Source organism: Typopeltis vanoorti, chromosome 22, assembly GCF_054136105.1.
Source record: "Typopeltis vanoorti isolate ZY-2024b chromosome 22, IOZ_Tvanoo_1.0, whole genome shotgun sequence".
In the NCBI taxonomy this organism is placed as follows: domain Eukaryota; kingdom Metazoa; phylum Arthropoda; class Arachnida; order Uropygi; family Thelyphonidae; genus Typopeltis; species Typopeltis vanoorti.
Window position 1 is genome coordinate 51,388,055 of NC_143570.1, and position 22,548 is coordinate 51,410,602.

At 34.4% G+C, this 22,548-nt stretch overlaps 1 protein-coding gene across 1 annotated transcript; it reads left to right on the forward strand.

Moving 5' to 3' along the window:
* Positions 1-302: 302 nt before the first annotated feature.
* LOC150094414 (serine protease 30-like) lies at positions 303-22,229 on the forward strand. The gene is made up of 9 exons (XM_090412236.1): positions 303-391; positions 1,022-1,185; positions 1,361-1,601; positions 6,896-7,009; positions 7,097-7,310; positions 14,654-14,786; positions 16,236-16,398; positions 19,226-19,368; positions 21,701-22,229. The coding sequence occupies exons 1-9, from the start codon at positions 331-333 to the stop codon at positions 21,860-21,862; spliced, it is 1,395 nt and encodes a 464-aa protein (XP_090268362.1). The 5' UTR covers positions 303-330; the 3' UTR covers positions 21,863-22,229.
* Positions 22,230-22,548: the final 319 nt, after the last annotated feature.

Consider the following 22,548-nt stretch of genomic DNA (forward strand, 5'->3'; position numbering starts at 1 on the left):
GTTTTCTTTTTTTTTTTTTAATCTGGCTTGTTTTTTTTCAAATTTTTCACATATATATCTTTAACTAATAAACCTGCTGAATAAACATACAAAAATGGAATTCATCTAAACACCAATGGTTCTGTTTTTAACAGAAAAAAAAATGGGTATGGTGAGAAAACTCACGAATGTTTCTTGTAACAGATTTTATAGTTTCAACAGTTATCGTCCTCCATATCAATGTAGATAATGGAGACACACAAAAAATGCATAAATATCATCTCTTATTTAAACTTTCGTAGTTTGATGAGAAACGGAAAACATATAGCTGGTGAAATAAATTCGTTTATAATGATGAAGTTACTTTTGGGCATCTTACTAGTATGGGGAGCATTTTGTAATAAGGTAAAAGGTGAGAGTTATGATACAAACATATTTTCATAAGCTAAAGTTATTTCAACATGTACAGTGTGTGTGTACAATCTGAATAGTGTTGAATGGGACATGTTTTCAATGCTCATCTTATATTACAGTTTGAAATTATTATATAGTCAATATTGATCATACAGTGAACAAAATAAGTTCCGTTGTCACAAGCCAGAAAGAACTCTGAAGTGATCAATTACTGAAATGGCTCTCAAAGTCACTTTTTAATGTGTATGCAATTATATATATTTATAATATAGGAATAACCTGTTATTTTATTAGCTGTCTATCTATCTTAAGGAAAATCCATGACCTGAAAAAATAGGGTAAAGTTTTGCAGCTCCATCACATTCCAAATATGTCCAGTTTCCCATTGAGAAGGGGAGACTAAGAGAACAATATAATACTGTGATAAAGTCATTATCCTTATATATTAGGATTGTCAAGAACATACACAATTCTTAAAAATTGCGTATGTTCTTGAAGCAAAAATTAGGATATTTTGAAAATTAATTATTACTATCTATTAAAATTGTTTTAATAATAATTTTAATAATTTAATTAAAGTTAAAATCATAGTGCTTCTTATTCAAACAATTGAAAATTTCATCCTTAGCAACCGGGGACATCCTCACTGTAAATGCTTCTATTGCGTGTGGTCCTAATCAGCCCCTTACTGTTACCCAGAGTGAAGGATTCATCGCTTCTCCTGGATACAATAATTTCAATTATTATGAAAATGCCTCCTGCACTTGGACTATAGCGGCGCCTAAAGGGAAGGTAAGTATCAGTCATTAAGATTTATGCAATGGTATGTCGTACTTTGGCTTCCTGATGAAATATAGTAATTCTACCTAAGGAACATTATTAAATTAATTATTAATATATATTTCGTTTATATTCTAATTTAATAATTCTATTGTTATCGTTTAATGTGATTTTGTGTTACTTTTAGGTAATAAAATTTTTTCCTCTCCAATTTTCTGTTGGAAACCACTTGGACCGCAACTGCAAGGAAGATGGTCTAGAGATATACGATGGTAATTCCACTCAAGCCCGTCTTCTGAGTAGGAATTGTGGATATTATTTACCAAGACGGTTCATGTCATCAAGTAACGCAGTGCATTTTCGTTTCTATGGTATTCGTGGCAGAAACACCGGTTTTATGATTTACTTTGAACATTCAGATCCATTCGGTAAGTTTTATGCTGTATTCTGAAGATGTTTCATTGCGTTTGATTCTTCTTGTAAATATAAAGATGTATTCTGAACTGAGATGACATGAACTTTTTGAAATCTCGATAGAGTATAATAACAATAATAATCCATCTTTGCCATTGTCTCTAACTTTGTTTCCTGTTACCCACAGTGTAAGCAGTATATCACTTAGGCACGAAGTGACTTTTAACGTGTGCCAGTTATATAGGTAATGCAAGGTGGCATATCACGAAAATACATCGTTGACGATTTTGTCATCCGCTTCACTAACTGTTTGCAGAGGTGCGCAGCGCTTGCAAATTTATTTACAATAGTAATAATAAATTAACAAAAGTTAATGACAAAGAAAGGCTATAGCTAAGATTCAAACATTTTCTTATAATCAGATTCTATAAAAATTCTTGATCTAAAAGAAGGTGAATGGCTCAAAAGGACAAAGTGAGCATTTCAGTGATTTTTTATTTTTATTTTTTATGTTTGTTAACTGATTCTCAAAGGAGAGGGGAAAGTTCGAAATTTGTATAAAGAAAATAGTTTGAAGAAATTCTCAATTCCATATATATATATATATATCGTGCTGAATCCTTCGTCAGGAGATTTCTTAATCATATAAACTTAACTAGTCGGAGATCCGGTACGGCAGTTTGTCAGTCTTAGGCAAAGATGGCAATATTGTTGAAACGTCTTCTAGCACATCAGTATTCCACCACAAACTTGCAAACAAGTAGACACACGTGCAACTGATAAACATGGCAGACTACAAGAAAAGAAAACTGCCTTGTCCTAAGAAGTAATTCGGCTAATTTATGTAGTACGCAGAAACCATTTATGTGGGCAAGTGTAGCTCTTTTAGGGATTAACGTGGATGAAAGGTTATTCACGCTGCAGTGCTTTTATTTTATTTTATATTTCCAGTAATGGGAAATATTTTAAGGTGCTACAGTCAGTTTTGTTATATAATACACTCATATTCATCGCGAAATAAATAAATACCAATGAAGTTTATTTTTATTGTTTAATTTATGCAAATAACGCTTTGATAGTAAATAATAAAAAATAATTGGTCGTTAACTTACTGCCAATGCATTCCAGTTTGCAAAACTAAATAAGTATAAATGAATTCTCTAATACATTTTATTCTCCAGAGGGAGAATAAAATTAGAGGGAGCAGGTGACGCTGTTTCGTCCTAACTTTCTGAAGATCAATGAGCAGCCAAACTTTATATTCCTTACTAAGGCAAGCCCAAGGCTATCAATAATGTCATAAGCATCTAGGCTGGAGAGTATGGCAGACACTTCCGCCATTTCGTGGTCTCTAACCCTAACACTCGTATTATTGTATAATAATGTGATAATGTCAGTAATGTGATTGTCTGTAATGGTGAATCCTACATGATTAAAAACCGAGTTTCGAGGAGGAAAAATCTCACTTTCACTGACTAACAACCGACTAACTCGGAAACCGTCCGAAGAAAGGCCTAGAAAATATCCCACTGATCGAAGACTAGAATTGTATTTACATTGGACTTTTTCCTGGGTGTCTAGCGCTTTGGAAATAAATGACATTCCCACACGAATACACAAGTATTCCCTAGCACACATGATTCGTTAAAAAAAAAAAAAAAAAAAAACATGCTTTCCGATTCAGTTCGGTAATAAATGAAACTGAATTCGAGAACAAAATGACATATATACTAATGGATACATTGTTCTTCAACAGATTGATCTGACTTCAAAAAAGGTCACTTATCATATTAAACTGGATTTCATGTGGCTATTGGCTGTTTTGATAATTTTGATAATTAACCTCATTTTTAGCTTTGCAAAATTCTATTACTAAAGACTATTTATAAGAAGGAAAAAAAAAAGGATCGATATATGGTTTTAAAGTTACGGGAAGCTTTATCGTTGATATTTATGGCTCGACTATATCTCGACTTAGACCATGTGTCAATTCCCCACCTCGCTCTTTTCTTCGGATCCAAAGATTAATCGCATATCGTAAAATCACACGTTTTCCTTACTATTGGTAACTGTGTTACTGAGAAAAACAGGTTCGAGTTTCCCATGGAATTATCTTTTATCTATCTGACCTTAAAATATCTGTCGTATAATATCACCAACTTCCTTATACCGCTATACTGATTTTAGATAAAAACAGCTGTCTTTGATATTAAATAGTTCTCTTTTTTAATTTCTTTCAAAACATGTCTCAGTGTTGTCTTGGAAAACTGATGAAGCGCAGAGCCTTTTGCAATTTATTTACTTTTTTATAGTAAATTTGAATAGGATAAAAAAAATACCACATTTCACCATTTATTTAATTTTATATTGTTCGCCTTTGTATTGTAATGATTTAATTATGGCAAATTACAAAATCTCCTATTGCCCTGTCTCCATGGCAACTCTAAAATCATCATAACAAGTGCCCCCCCCCCTCTCTCTCTCTTTACGATATCATTATTTAATTTTCAATTCGTTTGTCGAGTTATTTGCTTTCATCGAAAATAATTCTGAATTTTGAAAATATCATTCAACGTTTACTAATATCTTTAAAACAATTCAGACAATATTTTTATAAAAGTACATGACTTTTGTGTGCGATGCGAGGGAGTTGTGCAATCGCACTATTGCCCCCTTCATCATTTAGCCAATATTAATCGCTATAAGTTAAAATATATATTAAATTGCAGAATCTTTATATCAACTTTTCTGTTTTGTTTATTTTATACTGTATACACAGAATGGCTTAGAATAAACTTGCCGGGGGGGGGATGTGTACATTAGATAAATTAGAATTTAACATAACTGCAAATAATACAAACAAAAATTCTATGCAATTTTATGATGAAAATTTTAAGGCTAATAAATCGAGTGCAAGCGTGGATCTCGATTTTGGATTTAGATATGGAGGATGACCTAATATAAGTTTGTTTAGAATTTTTTATGTTATTAATATAATTAATAATTTACTACAAGTTTTCACAAATAATATTTATTTCAGAATTTTAATTTACATTATATATGTGACTGGGATGTGCAGGATAATCAATATTATCATTGAACTGTTAAGAATGGCAAACATTTGTTTAGTTTTTGACAGAAAGGATAAAATAAAAAAGTACCAAAAAGGGAAATAGTACTTGTTCATGTCGTTGTAAAGAGTTTTTTTGCGCTTTAGTGTCAGCTTCATATCATACTGTATTTTATTTTAAATATATTCGTGCAAAATGTTTACTAACTCGGTAGTGTGCAAGGATATGAGTCATTTCCACACAGATTGTTTGGAAATACAATTATAAACCAGGAAAGGGATGTTCGTAAATGTTAACGCACTGCATTTTGTGGATCAGTAGTTCAGAATACTGTATAGTCCATCCCACTTAAGATCAACATACTGGTTGCCGTTGTCGTTGTTGGAAATATTCAATGTGATTTGCATGAGAATATTGAATCGCTATATCTCTCTCTCAATACCAAAATATGCAATATTATAATAAAAATCTATTTATATACTTGAATTTAATTCTAGCCACATAATCAGTTCCGTTTCTTGAACATATTTTGGCCAATAGTTTAGAAATTGACTGAATAAATAAACTCACTAAGCGATTACTTTAAAAAAATAGCTATAACTAATAAAAGATAAGAAGAAAGCCACAAAGTTTGGATAATCTCATGCTGAAGGAACAGGCTCAATTACTGACGAAAAGTTATATGAGTGTAAGACGTAATGCATCTTGCCGGTTTCTTCTTGGCAGCTCACTCCGACGTGAACTATGCCAGGTTAGGCTGGTAGAACAGATACTGACCTCAATCTTGTGCAACAGGCAGGGATACTAGAAAAACTATATGTATTAGAAAAACCATACTTTTAAAACCTATTATATACTCCAAAGTTTGGTTAACCAATAAAACGTTTTCTACAAGTGGCATTAGGGTATAGCTTTCTTAAGTATTACGTATGAAATACCTAATTCTAATGCTTTTGTTTTATGTGCATCCTCCAGACCACAGTAAGTTGGAAATCTATTGTTCATTAGTACCGCAGCTGGCTAAGGGTTAGATAATGCGGGAACTCTATTCTAGAGAAAAAAACAAAGAAATCTTTCAATCCGCTTTAGTCCTCCAATAAATAGTACTAGTAGGTCTCATAATGGGCGATTTAAATCTACTACAAACTAAAGCGATTCACTTTATCCATGCCACACTCAGATGCGAATCCTTAGCCAGTTGGTTTGAGAACTTATCCACTCGGTCACCTAGGCTGGGTTGACAGAGATTAAAATCGTCCTTAGATTGAAATCCTAAAGTAGCTTGAAAAAGTTCTATATTTGGTCTATGGACAGGATTGCTGGATTCCTCTCCTATCCCTCTCGTCCGTCCTAGGACAGGTTGAGTCCCCTCCTAATGAGGGGCTACTGGCGTATTGGTATAGCCGGTTCGCAACTCCTCTGCTGCATCCCCTAAGATGCAATATTCATGACTGTAATCCGTGTGTGTTCACGGGACGGTTTGCGGGATGAAAAACCCCAGATAAACTGGGGAAAAAACCTGCTGTCCACCACGGCCAAGGCAGGCTAACTTGGCTATGGCTAAGGCTTAAGCTCCTCACGTAGTCGACGGGAATCGAACCTATGACACTCCTTCTCCAGGCATACGGTTGCGAAGCGCATAGCCACTAGGCTAACCGCGAGGACGGTTGCCGGATTAGCTAATCCCAATTATCCGCCTATAATACAAAAATGTGCGTAAGTTTTTAAACTTTCGCGAGTTGAACTGACATTTAAAAAAAAAAAAAGTATGGGATATTTTTAGTGAATTTGAACTCTTGTACACTTAACAGTGCATTCGTACTAAATTGGGTATGTTTAACTCATTCTGTAGAACGGTTAGTTCTGTATTCATAGTCTGGTATATCTATCTAGCTAATTTACCTTCAGTTGAATAGTTGTGATAATTAACCTTGTAGTGCTGGTGTTTTTGGAATATCCAGAACTGAAAGAAACAGTTCTCTAAGAAGAAGGAATTTTTATAAGCTATGCTGACTATAAAGAGGCGACCATGCAATAGATACTTAGTTATTTGAATAAGTATAAATAACATGGTTCACCATACGCTTTCAAAATGTGGTCACCATTATATCGTGCAACCTGAACTCTTTACCTGAATGCATTTCTACTAAAAATGTATTTATGATCAGTTAAGTGAATCTGTATTTTAACCAATGAAAGCCATTGGAGTAGAACTGAAATTTTACAATTTTCTGTAGTTTTCTGTAGCGGAAATGAGGTATGGTGTCGTCATCAGACAAAGTGCGTTAGTCAAGATCAAAAGTGTGATGGCGTAGATAATTGCGGTGATGGAACAGACGAAGAAGACTGCGGTAAGTCGAATTTCCTTCAGATATTTTGAAATTTTCTATAATCCTTGTTTTTTTTATGATAATCAATTCTATCTCAAATTTTTATAGAATATAACATTCCTGAGAGTTACACTTGTGGAAAACCAAAAATTCCTCCCATTTTGGGTAATGAGAGAATAGTCGGAGGAAGAGATGCTATTCGTGGAAGTTGGCCTTGGCAGGTATCAATTCGTCTGCTGGGAAGAGAGCCTTATGGTCATAACTGTGGTGGTTCTCTGGTAAATCGAGAATGGATTTTGACAGCAGCACACTGCTTCAGAGAGTAAGTGATGATTTTTTTGTGCGTTCATACAATATTGATCACTGTTAAAAGTATTTGAATGTTATCGGTTTTCATTCTCACTTTCGCTGGATTTTTTTTTTGTTTTGTTTTGTAGAAGTATTTATTGTTTCCATTTAAATTCTTGTTTGTTATGGAGACCTTAGTCAAAGACGCGTAACAGTGTCGTTCGCAGTAAGCCTTAAATGGTTCAAATAAATAAATAAATAAATAAATCTCCGACTTGTTCTGTCGACATTGAAGCTTAAACTAGCTGCAAACATATTATTAAAAAAAAAGAAAAAAGAAAACATAACACGACTTTGTAAAGAAAGAAAGTTGACGAAACTTGAGATGAAAAAAAAAAAGGTTATAAATAAAGGCGATTGGATGTTCTCTATATGAGCAACACATGTCCAAAAGAGTCTCCGCTGTGACAGCGGAGACTCTTTTGACTGAACATGTTCAGGGCCGGTTTTATAATTAGGTGAATCTAGGCAATTGCCTAGGGGCACTAAGACGTGGGTACGTGTGCTTGTGTGAGTATGTCAAAATATATAGAGAGAGACAATGTACAGGGGCGCCTAAATTGTCTTTGCCTAGGGGCACCTATTATTTGATAAACTCTTAGCTAATATTAACAATGAAAAGAAAAAACAAATAATCAGAGCGTTTCAACGTGTTATAAAACTTTTTCAAAAATCACATAAAAATATAAAAAATCATATGATGTCAAAAATCACTTCCACATCATTTTGCCAACATTGGGAGCATAAACACAAAACTTAAACCAAGCCAGTACAGGAAGAAAATTCAACAAGTCGCTTAAAACAAGAACTCCATCTTGGAATTCTCATTGTCATAACGTAAAGTGAAACACGCAACAAAATATCCAGTAAAAATCGAAATTTAATTCCTTGTATAGGGGCCAAATGCAGAAAAAATTTGCCTTTTGCACAAAGAGAATCATGCCCCCCCCCTCTCTCTCTCTCTCTCTCTCTCTCTCTCTCTCTCTCCTAATGGTATCACGTAACAACTAATAACCAAGCTGACCTTCTGCTATCATTCTTCCTTAACTCCTATAAAGATAACTGAGGCTTTCACTAGAAGAGTCTATATTATCACCTAGATACCAAACTCCTTATCTTGATGGAATACTTCTAGTTTTACCAAAAAAAGTTGTGCTCTGGAACACACACACACACACACACACACACACACACACACACACACACACACACACACACACACACACACACACACAATCATTTATATTCAGTTGGCATCTTTCCCACGGAACAGAAGCAAGTCTATATTCAGCCCATAAAAAATAAATAAAAATAAAAAAAAAACAGTATGTATTAAAATATCGATCCATTGCTCGATATCAAACCTTTACTCTCTCTAAAACAAATGGGATAACCCTTCACGTCAACTAATCTTGATTGCTAGTATTGCTTCTATCAGAGCAATTCCATAGTACTGTTTCCAGAGAGAAGTCTAGGAAAAAACATGTAACTGCTGTCCTCTCTGAGACATTTGATCATCTTTATCATTTACATAGCAAAAAAAAAAAAATCGTGATTTTCCCGCAAGTTGCATACTGCCTTCATATCGATATATGGTTGAGGAAGGCAGATGATTTTTTATGTTTGGAATAAATTTATAATACTGTGCAATAGTACTATAATGATGATGATTAGTTTTTAGACTTTATAAACTTTAAACTGTAAACTTCGATATACAAAGTGCATAGAAACATGTACACCTCCCACCAGTCCATTATTTTTGTTCTATCCAGATCTGCTTATTTATTTATTTTGGTAGAATGTGAAGATTTGAAGCATAAGTACAGTAATAGAAACAAATTTGTTACAGCAAAGCAAAATTTACCGCTCTTGCCACAGGCTCTACAAACTGTTATGCCACCAAAATTGATGTGCCAGCAAGCACTTCCATTTCGCCGTTGGCTTTAGCACCAAAAGACCTGGGGAAGATGCTTATGTCACTGTTTTCTTCAGCCTCTTGCAAGTATGTGCCCTTTCTTTTTTAATTGATTGCTGAATGTGATGGTAGGCAACATTCTAATCTCACACGTTTTTACCAATGCATGACTACCTCGCGTCCAGACAGGAAGCTGGCAATCCATCTGCAGAAGTCCTGAGGCAGTCCAAATGATGGGAGTTTGCTTAGTAAATAATCACATCATCGGTACACGAGTCGCTCGAGGCCGAAAATAGGAAACTCAAAGCTATTATCCTGAACTTTCCGACAGAAAACGGTAAATCCCTAAAAGAAGACATCGGCAAACTTGCAGGAGAATGCAATTTCGATTCCAGAAACATTATCAAATGCCATCGTATTGGACCCATAAACAAAAGAAAGGACGGAACGGAAAGAAAAAAACCGAAAGCAATAAACATAAACGATAAATAACAAGCTAAAGGACACTTGCCACCAGTCGCTTATACGTGCTCGACCTGATTTAACCTTTGCCCAGAGAGAACAAAGACGCCAACTCCGAAAACAACTAGAAGAAAAACGCCAAAATGGAGGCAACAGTTGGGTAATAGACTATAAACAATTCAAACTAGTACAAAAACCATGTGACGCTAGTAGCCACCAAGAACACCAGCATGCACACTGCATAGGAAACGTGCAGGACCATAGTAGTCTCTCCGAGACTACTATACTTCATTCCCATGGTTAGGCTATTGTTTCCGGTCTTCCAGTCCAGACATATGCACCAAACGCATAACCAAAGTGATCCTCGCTGGCATGAAAGCATATATTCCCCACACTACTCAAATCCATGCCTCACAGAACCTTGCACATCCACTTCACCAACATCCGCGGCCTCAATAGCATCCACTACCACCTACAGTCCACCAAACTCCACCTACTCTTTTTAACCGAAATTCAAATCTCACCTCCCCCAGCACTATTCATCTCAACCTTTTTAACTATACACTATTTAACTCCTTTCGACCCAAGGGTGGCGTCTGTGCATATATCCGCTCTGACATACCCTGCTAGAGAACAACTAGCTTGGAATCTCTCGACTCCGACCTTCTTTGACTGAAGATATCCCTCCCCCCACTCAGTCAAATTCATCTGCTGTCTCTATCGCTCTCCTAATACCACCAATCACTCAGAGCTCTTTCATTTCCTCTCTTTAAAAGTTGTTTTTCTCCAGTTCCACTCTCCAAACATTCAACGTCCATAACACCAATTGACTTTTCTGTTCCAGTCATACAGATCCTGCAGGCAGAGATGCTGAAACATTTGCAGTCACTAATGACCGCACGCAAATTGTTCAAAAACCGACCAGAATACCAGATAATCCAAACCACTCCCCAAATACCCTAGATCTCTTCCTTAATAATGACCCCTCCAAATATGCAGTGAATGTAGTAAGTCCCCTGGGTAATTCTAACCACAACTTAGTGCTCATCTCCTTCTCCCCCATGTAACAACGCCTACACAATTACTCCCACACAAGAGTAGTTTGGCATTATGATAGTGCCAAATGGGACAGTCTCCGAGACTACTATACTTCATTCCCATGGTTAGACTATTGTTTCTGGTCTTCCAGTCCAGACATATGCACCGAACGCATCACCAAAGTGATCCTCGCTGGCATGAAAGCATATATTCCCCACACTATTCAGACCTGCCGTCTCCTAACTAAACCCTGGTTCTCCAAAAAATGTGCCAAGGCTGCACAAGTTAAAAATCAGGCATACCACAACTGGCTCAAATCAAGAACCCCATCCTCATTCAATGCCTACACCGAAGCCCGAAACAAATGCAAGAAAACTATCAATACTTCCAAAACAGATTTTGAACGGGCAAAAAGCAGAAAGCTTGCAGCCTGTCCAAACGGCAGCCGTGCCTTTTGGTCCCTAGCCAAGGCAATTGGCCGTAACTTTTGCCCTACACTATTCCCACCTCTATCATACCCAGATGGCTCATTTGCAACATCACCCATAGAAAAAGCTAACCTCCTGGCATCACACTTTGCCTCCAATGCACACATAACTGACAATTGCAAATGCCCTCAAGTCATTCCAACTGCCCAACTTACAATGTCCCCTGTATCCGTTTGCCGAAAAGATATCACAAACCTGCTGTATAATTAGACAAAAAAAGTCTCCTGGCCCAGATGGAATTCCTCCAATTATCCTGAAAGTATGTGCATCGGAACTGACTCCTATCCTATGTCACCTGTACACACTCTCTTACTCCACTGGCATATATCCCAAAACCTGGAAACTGGCCTATATTCAACCCATTCCTAAAAAGAATGACAAATCACTACCATCTAACTGCCGCCCTATCTTACTCACTTCAGTCCTATCTAAAGTAATGGAGAAAATCATCAACTCTCAACTCCTAATCTACCTTGAAGGCACCCAGCTATTAAGCGACCACTAGTACGGATTCCGCCAAAGCCGTTCAAAAGGAGCATTCCTCCCTTTCATTTGACAAACCCTACCCTACACAATTCACTTCAACCCACAGAACATCAACCACCACTGCCCTTAATTCCGAACTCTAAGCCATTCTCCGATGGGGCTCAGACAACCTTGTCAACTTCAACGCTAGTAAAACTCAGTTCTCTCTTATTTCTCACAAAAAAGAACCATTTTCCCTCAGCATTGTTTTCGATAACACTCAAATTATCAGACAAGATGAAATTTCTCTTCTCGGAATTACCTCGACATCAAGCCTCTCCTGGCATAAACACATCACAACCATTGCATCCTAAGCTTCCAAAAAACTAGGCTTCCTCTTTTGCTCTAGACGCTACTTCACCTCTAAACAGCTGTTAACTCTATACAAGTCACAAATCCGCCCAGCTCTCGAATACTGCTCTCACATCTGGAGTGGGGGCTCCAAAAAAAGCTCCCTCAAAATGCTCGACTCAATACAGAGAATAGCAAATAGACTAATAAATGACCCATCCCTCACCAACCCGCTCCCCCCGCTTTCACATAGACGCTTGGTCTCTGCAATCTGTATATTCTATAAATATTTCCGTGGAAAATGTTCATCTGAAACAGCATCAATAATTCCCCCACCCTGTACTAAGCCCATTGGAACATGTACAGCTGCCGCCCAACATCCTTTTACAGTACACGTCGAAACCCACAGAACAAGTTTCTTCTTCTCATTCATCCCTGCTGCTGCAGTACTGTGGAACAGTCTTCCCCCTGACGTATTTCCCAAGGAATACAATATACAGGCTTTTAAATTGAATGTTAACAAGTTCCTCCTCTCCCATCCCGCTACCCATATACGGTACTAAAGTACTATAGGTTGACCAGTCAACCTCCTGTATATGGGCCCAACATAAAAAAAAAAAAAAAAAAAAACCTCAGCGCTTTATTCTGTTGTATTTTTTTTTTCACTAAAACTTTTTTTTTCACTAAGACTTCCTTTTTTTACTAAAAGCATATCCTAGTCATAGCTTTGTCAATTACATTATCTTCACTGACTGATTTTTCGCTTTCACAAATACACGAACAAATGAACAATACCGAATATCTAGCATTAATTCTTACAGAACTTCACCAGTCCCGAACGTCAAGGTATGGAAAACCGTAGTAATGTGCAATTAAAAAAAAAAAAAAAACTGAATTATGTTCCACAACTTTGACAATATGGTATCATTTTTGATTTCTATAAATTTTTGCTATTATATACGTATATTTCTGTGCAAATGTTTATTTATATAAACATATAATTCTGAAGAGATTCGAATTATTTGCCGGGGGGGGGAATAAAAGCTGTGTTATTTTAATAGATGACAATGGTCTTTCAACTTGTTGCGGCCATGTTGCCAGAATGGATCCTGTAAACCTTTATGCTCCTCTCCATCAAATAATAGGAGTTAAAATATTATTCTGATTGATAAAAAAAAAAATATCGAATTAAGGGCAAAATTTTTGAATATTGCTTAGACCCGTTTATCAACCCCCGGGCTGAGAAAAGAGTTATATCTAACTTGAAGTCGAAAATAATAATTATTGCTATCCATCCAATAAAGATATCTACATGATTTGCTTTTCACACTTTCTATCATTCATTGAAATAAATGAAAATAAAATATTGCACATGCCGAAAGTTATTTTCAAGCATGTTTAGTTAAAATCTAAAATAACCATGTACATTGTTGCAATTACTATAAGTTTAAAAAATGGCTAAATATTATTATTTTCTTATGTGAGTTAAATTATGAAGGAATACAAATACCTGGTTACAGAAGAACACACTGAAATGTAGAAATAACGAAGTTATCCTTCTTTACAAGATTTGATACAGTTTCATTCTTGACTATTGTGTACAGATCTGGTCCCCCGAGTTTCGTTACCTAAAGGATTTATAGAAATGATATAGAGGAATTTAAATGTATGACTCGTGGCAGCGGGTGGGTGGGGGAGTATTTTATCCTTGGAAATTCAGTAAGCGTGCAGTTTTCGGAGTCAATTGTGAATACTTTGTCGGTGATGAGTTGAAAGCAAACTATGAAAGTTATTGTGCGAATGATGGCTAGTACTTGGTGAAAAGTTAGTGAGCTTCCTGCGATGAGCCTAGGAACTCCATGAAATGCTCATATAATAATGATAAATAACAGTAATAATAATAATAATAATAATAATAATAATAATTAACGATAGACATATATATTTGAAATAAAGTAATTTTCTGTGGATTACTGCCAGCATTTATAGAATCCATAAAGGGACGGGAGAGAGAGAGAGAGAGAGAAGAGAAATTAGATCGGTGTCCTATTCTTACTTTTCACTCAACTTTAGCTCGAAATAGTCTCCCTCTCTCTCTCTCTCTCTCTCTCCAGCTAACTGAAATACTCAAAGCAGCTGCTGTAATCGAAACATCCTCAAAAGCCGTCAGTAAACAATAAGGCTTCGAACTATTGAAGTCTTCTTTATTTAAGTAAATTTACTTATTCTCCTTTCTGTATCTCTTCTTTCGACCAGCCACAGACATTCTATAGCTGAGCCCACAACTAAAATGAATATTTTATTTATTCAAACTGAATTTTATTCAGAGTTACTAATATTCATTCAGAATTTGAAATCGTGGAGTGAATGCTAATATTTATATTTTTGTATTAACTTTTTCCATTATATTGTTGGATACTTCTTCGCTGTTTGTTTCCTAATAATATTCTTGAATTTGAATTATATTTCATTATTATTCTTGTTGGAGATGTGTTAAAATTACCAAAACTCAACTGGAAGAAGGAAAGGTGTTGAAATGTTAATGGCAAAAGTGTATTTTTTTCATTAATAGCCTTCATTCTTTCTTCATTTACATAGTAACTTGGATATCAATAGCTGGACAATTGATCTTGGAAAGTACAGCAAACTTATTAAAGATCCTACAGAGCAACTACGGTATATCAGAGAGATAAACATACATCCGAGATATAGAGGATTCGAAAAGTATAATGTAAGCTTACTTAAAATTACCATCAATTAATAATATAAATTATTATTTATAGATTTAGATGAAATATGTAATTATTAAAATATGTAATTTTGAGCCTGTTTAATACACGGCATTGACGACCGAATATATATAGTTACTAACTTCAGCAAACCTCCGTAACTCAGTCTGCAACAAGGAGACGCTTTGGTTGGAAAGACCCAACCAAAGACTCCAGTCACTTCGGGTCTCCAATAAGCGGGCGATGATCTCACACCAGTCGATGAAATTTATCACCCATTAATTTCGCTATTAAAGCATGCAACTTATTTCCGTTAAAATTTCTTCGAAGGTATTATATTATCGAAAATTCGAAATTATTCGCGCTGCAGTTTATATTGATGTATGATTTCATTAAGTATTCTAATTAAGATGAAAAATAAACATTTTTGCTTGCAACCAAAACCAGAACAGTCGTTAGCAGTAATATGTCCTTTGGTTTTAAAAATTCGGATTTTATTTCCATCGCATTATGAGAAAGGCATTTTGTAAAAGTTTTTCAACTCACTAGGAGTTAACCAATTACCCATGGATTTTTCTCTCCCGGAATTTCGGGTGTTTATCACATATCACAGACAAACCAGCCAGAAAACACACTTTCCTTGTGTTAGTCATCTTGGGGTGATCTAAATACCCAGCAACTAGGTTTCGAACAGTACGACTAAGAAGTCTTTCGAATTACATTCTCACTTTAAAATTAATTTCCTAGGGATGGAGGGGTCCGGAATATCTATGGTTGACAGCCAAGTCGTTTTTAAAGGATGATCATCAGGTTGCATGAAGTAAGGTTTTTCATATAATTAACAACCTCCTCCAGCATTTGAAAAATATTCAAACATTTTTGTTTGAATATTTTTAGATGGCTCTTGTGACATTTTTAAATTATGATTGAATTATGTACGGTATGATACTTCACCAACCTTCCTGATACTTAAAGAGTGAAAATGAAATCATTGATGAACTTTAGAAATAATGACGCATCTGTGAATTTAACCAGAAAGGTGTAAGTCACTTGGATGGAAAGATCTAAATTAGAATCCTGTTATTGGAATTCTCACATAGATTCAGTTTTCCACCACGTGCAGGAAATAATAGCCATTATAAACATTATGTAAGACATGTTTGGTCTTTGCAATCATAGCAAGATTTTCTTCTGAAAAGGCTGATTTTTTTTTCCTTCCATAAACAAATGATCTTGGAAAAATCATTAAGACAAAACAACTGATATAATAAGCAATTGGAATCTTTACAGCTTTATTAGTCTTCTTTACTAATCCAATTAATTGATATAATCTAAATCGACTAAATTACCTTCCGAAAATAGTCTAACTCGATATATTATCCCTTCTTTATAAAACGTAGAAGTTTCAAATCACGTGTTACTTATGCCTGACTGCCTTCTTTCTATCTTAGCATAGTGTCCCTTGGTTGGAGAGGAAACAACACGATATTGCTTTGGTGAGGCTTAATGCTCCGGTGACGATAACTGATCACGTGAGTCCAGTTTGTTTACCTTATGGCAGTACACCTCTTCCTGGAACAATGTGCCATGTAACGGGATGGGGCGACACCTACAGTAAGTAATGAATAAATAGACGGATTATATATCGTTCATAGAAAACACTTCAATGCATTTAATTATTAAATATAAAAATGAATATTATACCTCAAAATTTTATGGATCAGAATTAAATATATCCTTACTAATTATCTGATAATAATTAACATACATTAATTATTCAACTAGTAATAATATGGTGATAATTATTGCTGAAACAATAATTATTTTAATTTTTGAGAATATTTTTTGTTGTTTCTTTTGTTGCTCAATACATTATTTATGTGTTTATAAACTTCAAAAAATTAGAAAAAAAAAGAAGCCATTTTTTAGAATAAATTCAACAAGAGTTGGATTCACTTAAAATTGCTGTGGTGACAATTGTTGAGCAACAGTGCTATGGCAAACAAAGGAACTATTCGGTGAATCATCAAAGGTGAAGGACTGCAGTATTAATGCAACGTATCTGATCAGGAAAAAACATGATGTAATCAGTGACGACTAACGATGTTTGTCAACATTTATTTGATCCTGGAAAGTGACAAAACGCAATGATGAGAGAAGATTTAGTCCTAAATATTTAAAATATTCATTTTATTAATCTATAATTAATATTCATTCCTTTCACTAGAAAACTAATAACGTTTGCAATAAAAACAGCATTAAATTATCCGAAATTAACCGAGAAATTAAGAATTAAAAAAAAAATATATTAAGAAAATATTATATGAAAATCCTCTTTAAGCAGTTTTGATTCCTCGGCTTTTTTTACATCTGTTTATAAAAATAAAGAATACAGCTACTTAAAAGACAGTCCGAATAAATGAATACTAAGCGCATGCGCCACATTTAATGAAGTAGTTTGAGTCATCGTTTTAATGAAGCCTAAAGACCGCTTTGTCACGAAGCTAGGACACTAACTTCATTTATTTATGTAATCATACGACACACACACACACACACATACACACACACACACATTACAAGAGTTTCGTTATCGTAGTGGGTCCATTCCATCGGAGTTGCGTAATATTTTCTCCTTCTAGAATTGTCTCACAGATTTTACCATTAGTTATGTCTTCACTAACTATAATAGTAAAGATTAAATTGCAACGACAAACACAAGGGATTTGGAAATGCGTTTGTAATATAGTCTGACATTCCAATAACATTTATAAACATTACATTGCATCTATTTAAAACCATAACTTGGATATATCTTCATAATAATTAATTTGCATCTTCTGAATATCATTCGTAGTAAATATTAGCGTTAAAAAACATCAACTTCTATACGATTTAGAGCAGCAACAAAATACCATCCATTTCCAGTATGGCGCTCTTTCAAGCATAAACGAGAACAGTTCTCTGTTGAAGAGGCTCAATTGCTTCCGGCCTAGTAAGTGGGTGAACCCACAATACGAGGACATCTGTAGGGATATCGAGGCCGTTGACCTATTCTTATCAATGCATGTAAAGAAAGAAAGAAAAAAAAAAAAGCTACCTTTAACAAGAGATGATTTTTTTCTTTGTCAAGTTCACCTCTCCGTACTATTGTTAATTATATTGTAAGGGTCAAACTGTCGCTTTACTGTAACGATCTATTCTAAAGTAGGTTAATTCAGCTGTGCATTATACCCATCACCCCTTTCAATGTTTTTATGAGTAACGTGGGATAAAAATACTTTTTTTTTTTTGAGGAAACTTTCACTAACATATATTTTATGAATGCAGCTAAAAAGAAAATAACGTTTGCTGTGATCTATAAAAAATTACTTTATAACAGGGTTTAATAATGCAAGTTGTTTTATTTCTCTAATGTTGACATGTGGTTGTAAATTTTGAAAATTCTTATTTAAAATTAATAAACAATAATAATAATAATAAAACATGTTTTGTACAGAATAATAATTTTTAATAATAATAAATATTTTTTTCTAAAATTATAAAAAGATTTTATACACCTTTAAAATTTTTCTCTCTTGTTATTACAATTTATTTATGAAAATCAAACCGGATATACTTTGATGTGAAAAATAAACAATTTGAATTAAATATTCCTGTACATGGTAAGATGCTTTTAGATTATAGATTGATCGTCAGTTGATATACAAACAAGGAAAAAGAACAAACAACGAAGTAAATAATTCAACTTATTAAGTATAATTTAGTTTCAAGCGTGAGTAAATTGCTTCATAAAATTATTGTTTACTTGAAGGATAGAAAATAATAATGTGAAGATATAAAGTGGAGGACAAAGAATAAATGACTAAAGAATCACAGAAGGACAATCAACATAAGAAATATGGTTAAGATAAACACGGATAGAGCTTAAATATGAATTTCCTTACTCTTATTCAACGATGACTGAGACTGACTCTCTGTAAGCTAGGGTGAGTTCAACTCACCTTAAAGAAAGGATTAGGCACTAGACTGGGATCTGTCTGCTCTTCGTATTACTTATTGTTTACAGCGTACTCTTACCATCATATCATATAAAATATAAGAAAGATCTAAATATGTCGGTACTTATCGCATCTTTTTTTTTGGGGGGGGGGGATAAAAAAGTTTACTTATTGCAGATTTTTTAATCAGTAACGCCTCTAATATGGCTGAATTCGTGAAACACCAATATCAGTTTTGAACGCTTCTGGGGGAGTTTAGTTAAGAAACGAATACATTTCATCCAAGATACCTTTTATGTACTGATATCAGTACATGTAAAAGATTACGACAAACCATGTTCTCTGAGTTTAATATCAAAAAAGTATTTGCAACAATGCACTTAATAATTCGACCACTCAATGCATGATAAATACTCATCTGATTTTGGTTTATTTTTCAGATACCGGATATGACTTCGTATTGAAACAAGCAGCTGTTCCTATCGTCAGTAATACTCAGTGCGATGAATGGTTTCCGCAGTATCAAATTGGCGATAATATGATCTGTGCCGGGTACGCTGCTGGTGGTCATGACTCTTGTAAGGTGAGTCTGATAAAGTCCAAAATATTGAACAATTCAGTTATTTATATACTTGTAAAGGTTTTTTTTTTTTTTTTTTTTTTCCACATTTTCTGGAGAACTTTAAAAACCATCGGTGCCACTGCTTATCGGTCCAAGCAACTGCGCAGGCGTATATTTGAACATCTGGTAAAGAATAGATAAATGGCGTATGTTTTTGATAATTTTACATCTTGAAAATCAAAACAATGTACGCGTCGGAAAAATATAAAATATATTCTTTTAAAAATAGAAATGGTGCATTTTCTTAGGAAAGATATCTCATGTAAATTCTATAACTTAGGAATTTTGGTTTAAAAAAAAGATTTTGTTTTCCTAATTAAAAATTTTAAGGTAATTTTAAGAATGAGATAATTGCCGATTGCGAACAATGTATAAAAATATATAAAAATTATTCAACTTGCAAAAATATAAATAAAAATTTCTGAAGATTTTAAAATCAAAACTTTATGAAATTAAATCTTCTTTCGCTTGAAAACATATTAGATTAATAAGGAGGGAGGAATCTCTATGACAATTAATGTTGATGGGAAGTCAAAAATATTCCAAAAAATGGATATCATGCCTACTTGTGTTTTCTAAGTTACATACATTTTGGTTTCTTAATGTAATATTCTATAATTAAGAATCAAACCATATAACGTCTAGGGACATTAGGGAAGTCAAATAGAAGAAATACAATATTTTTAAGTGTTTGTGTATTAATGTAGCTTTTTTGAAGAAATGATCTCAAAATAAAAATGAAATACTTGACACAGTCGTCAATTGAAGGAGAGAAACTGTTACTCGTAATAAGTCTTGAAATACATAATTAGTATTTTATGCAGCCTCAAAAATATAAAGAAACGACTCTGTTCGCCTCTATTCAACGCTTATATTAATATTGGTCGCATTTCTGTGACTGATATGGTCATTTTGTATTAAGGTTTTTCAACCACTAGATGGCAGCACAACTTAAGCATAATATGTCAAAAAAAAAGTAATGGATAGTTGCATGTTACATGTTTTAACTCGGTTTTTATCATGATCATGTTAGCTGGATTTCACGAATGATTATAAAATTAAATTAAAACTATTCTTATCTAATGAAACATACTTTTTTCCCTAATTATTGCTGTCCCAAAATTAAATGTATTGTGATCAGACTTAATATAAAAAAGTATTATAATTTTGTGTGCTGGTATTTCATGCAATGCTGTTTAAAATATAAATAACATATTTAGAAATTCGAAACAACAATCCTATTATATCGTATTTCATTATCGTACTTTTACTTAAATAACACGAGACCAGTTTTACTAGCAAAACAGTCTCTTTTCTTCCAACTCTAGTTTAGACGACCAAGCAAATCAATAAACTGCTCACCGTATGCCTTATCTTATCTCTCGCTGAAAGGACATCAGAAACGATCCTCATTAATTTTAACTCCAATATCTCCAGGTGTAGATGGCATTCTTCCAGCTGTGCTGAAAACTTGAGTCCCACAATTAACACCCATCCTATATCGCCTAAATATGGTGTCATATTCATCTAGCATTTACTAAATGGCATGGAGGCAAGCCTTTAAACAGCCTGTGCCTAAAAAAAAAGGAGACAAAAGTCAGCCATTAAATTATCGTACCATTGCTTTTACTTCAATATTCTCGAAAGCGTCGGAGAAGGTCGTCAATAATAATAATCTGTTGTTTCTCTCCTTGAAGCTCCATCAGTTAATTGTTAACCACCAGTATGGGTTCCTCCATTATAATTCTACAACAGATCTCTTCGCTAACATTACCTTACCCACCTTCGAATGCAGGCCGTGGAAAGATTTGGAGAAATCCATGTTAACGCTCTCGATATTTCGAAGACATTTAATTGTGCTTCGTATCGTGGCCTTCTCAGCAAGCTGCCATTTAATGGTCTTCCTCTTGTCCTTTGTGATGGATCTCCAGTTTCGACTCTGGTCTTTCTTTGAGTGACATGGTGAATGGTTCCTCATCAGATTTCTTTAATCAATCCTGGAGTACCCAGGGCCCTTTTCCTATCGTCCATACTCTTCCTCCTTTACATCAATGATCTCTCTCTCTCTCTCTCAACGCTTTACACTTTATAAATCCCAAATCCAAATTAAACTGTAGAATCTGTTTCTGAATTATGCCTTTTTTTTTTTAAAGATAATTGCAATTGAAAGTGTGTTCGTTTAATTTTCAGACTGCATTTTACTGTTAGCAAATCAAAAAATGATATTCCATGTTTGTGTATTTATTATTATGGAAATTCTTTGGTAATATTTATCGTTTTGTTCATATTTCAGGGAGATAGTGGAGGACCCCTAGTTCTCAAAGAAAATTCCAGATGGCAAGTTGTTGGTGTAGTATCTACAGGAGGGCTCTGTGGATACAAAGAAGAGCCTGGAATATACACAGCTGTTTCTCCCTATCTAGAATGGATCTCAAAGCAAATTGCTAAGCAGTAGCATTAGAACTTTTAATTTAAGACTGTTTAATAAATTCGTATTTCTAATCTAACCCTTAAAAATATTATAGCATTCTAAATAAAGATGTTAAATCATAATTTAATACTTAATTAAATTATATTTTTTGATAATATTTGCCTCAATTATAAGAAACCATTTTTTTATTATTATCCAATTGAAATATATTTGCCATTTCGCGATTTAAGTAATTTTAATGTACTTTTCTTTAAGATTATTCATAAAAGCTCAATGTCCGTTTTAGTAAAACAGGGCTATCTAAATCTAAAGCACTGCCCGCTGGCCGAATGCGGCCTGCAGTGCGATTTTCAAAATCCGCCTATCGGTTTTGATTTTCACGAGCGAAAACATAAAAACATAAAATATAAAATAGCAATTTAAATTGAAGGCATATTAGATATTTTAATTCTATCACTAATCGATAATCTCGATATTGGTAATTTTATTTGGTGCTTTTACATCAATATATACCCACGTGTTTTTCAAATATTAGATGTCAAAGAAGCGTTCTTACACTATTTTGTTCCAGCGCACGATTAATATTGTTTGTTTATTCAGGTTGTGTCGCTGCTGCTCACCAATTACTAGATACGCATTGTGATGCGGCCCTCGGATAAATATTTGTTTTTTAATGCGACCCTCGGATTACCTAAGGTTGGAAAGCCCTG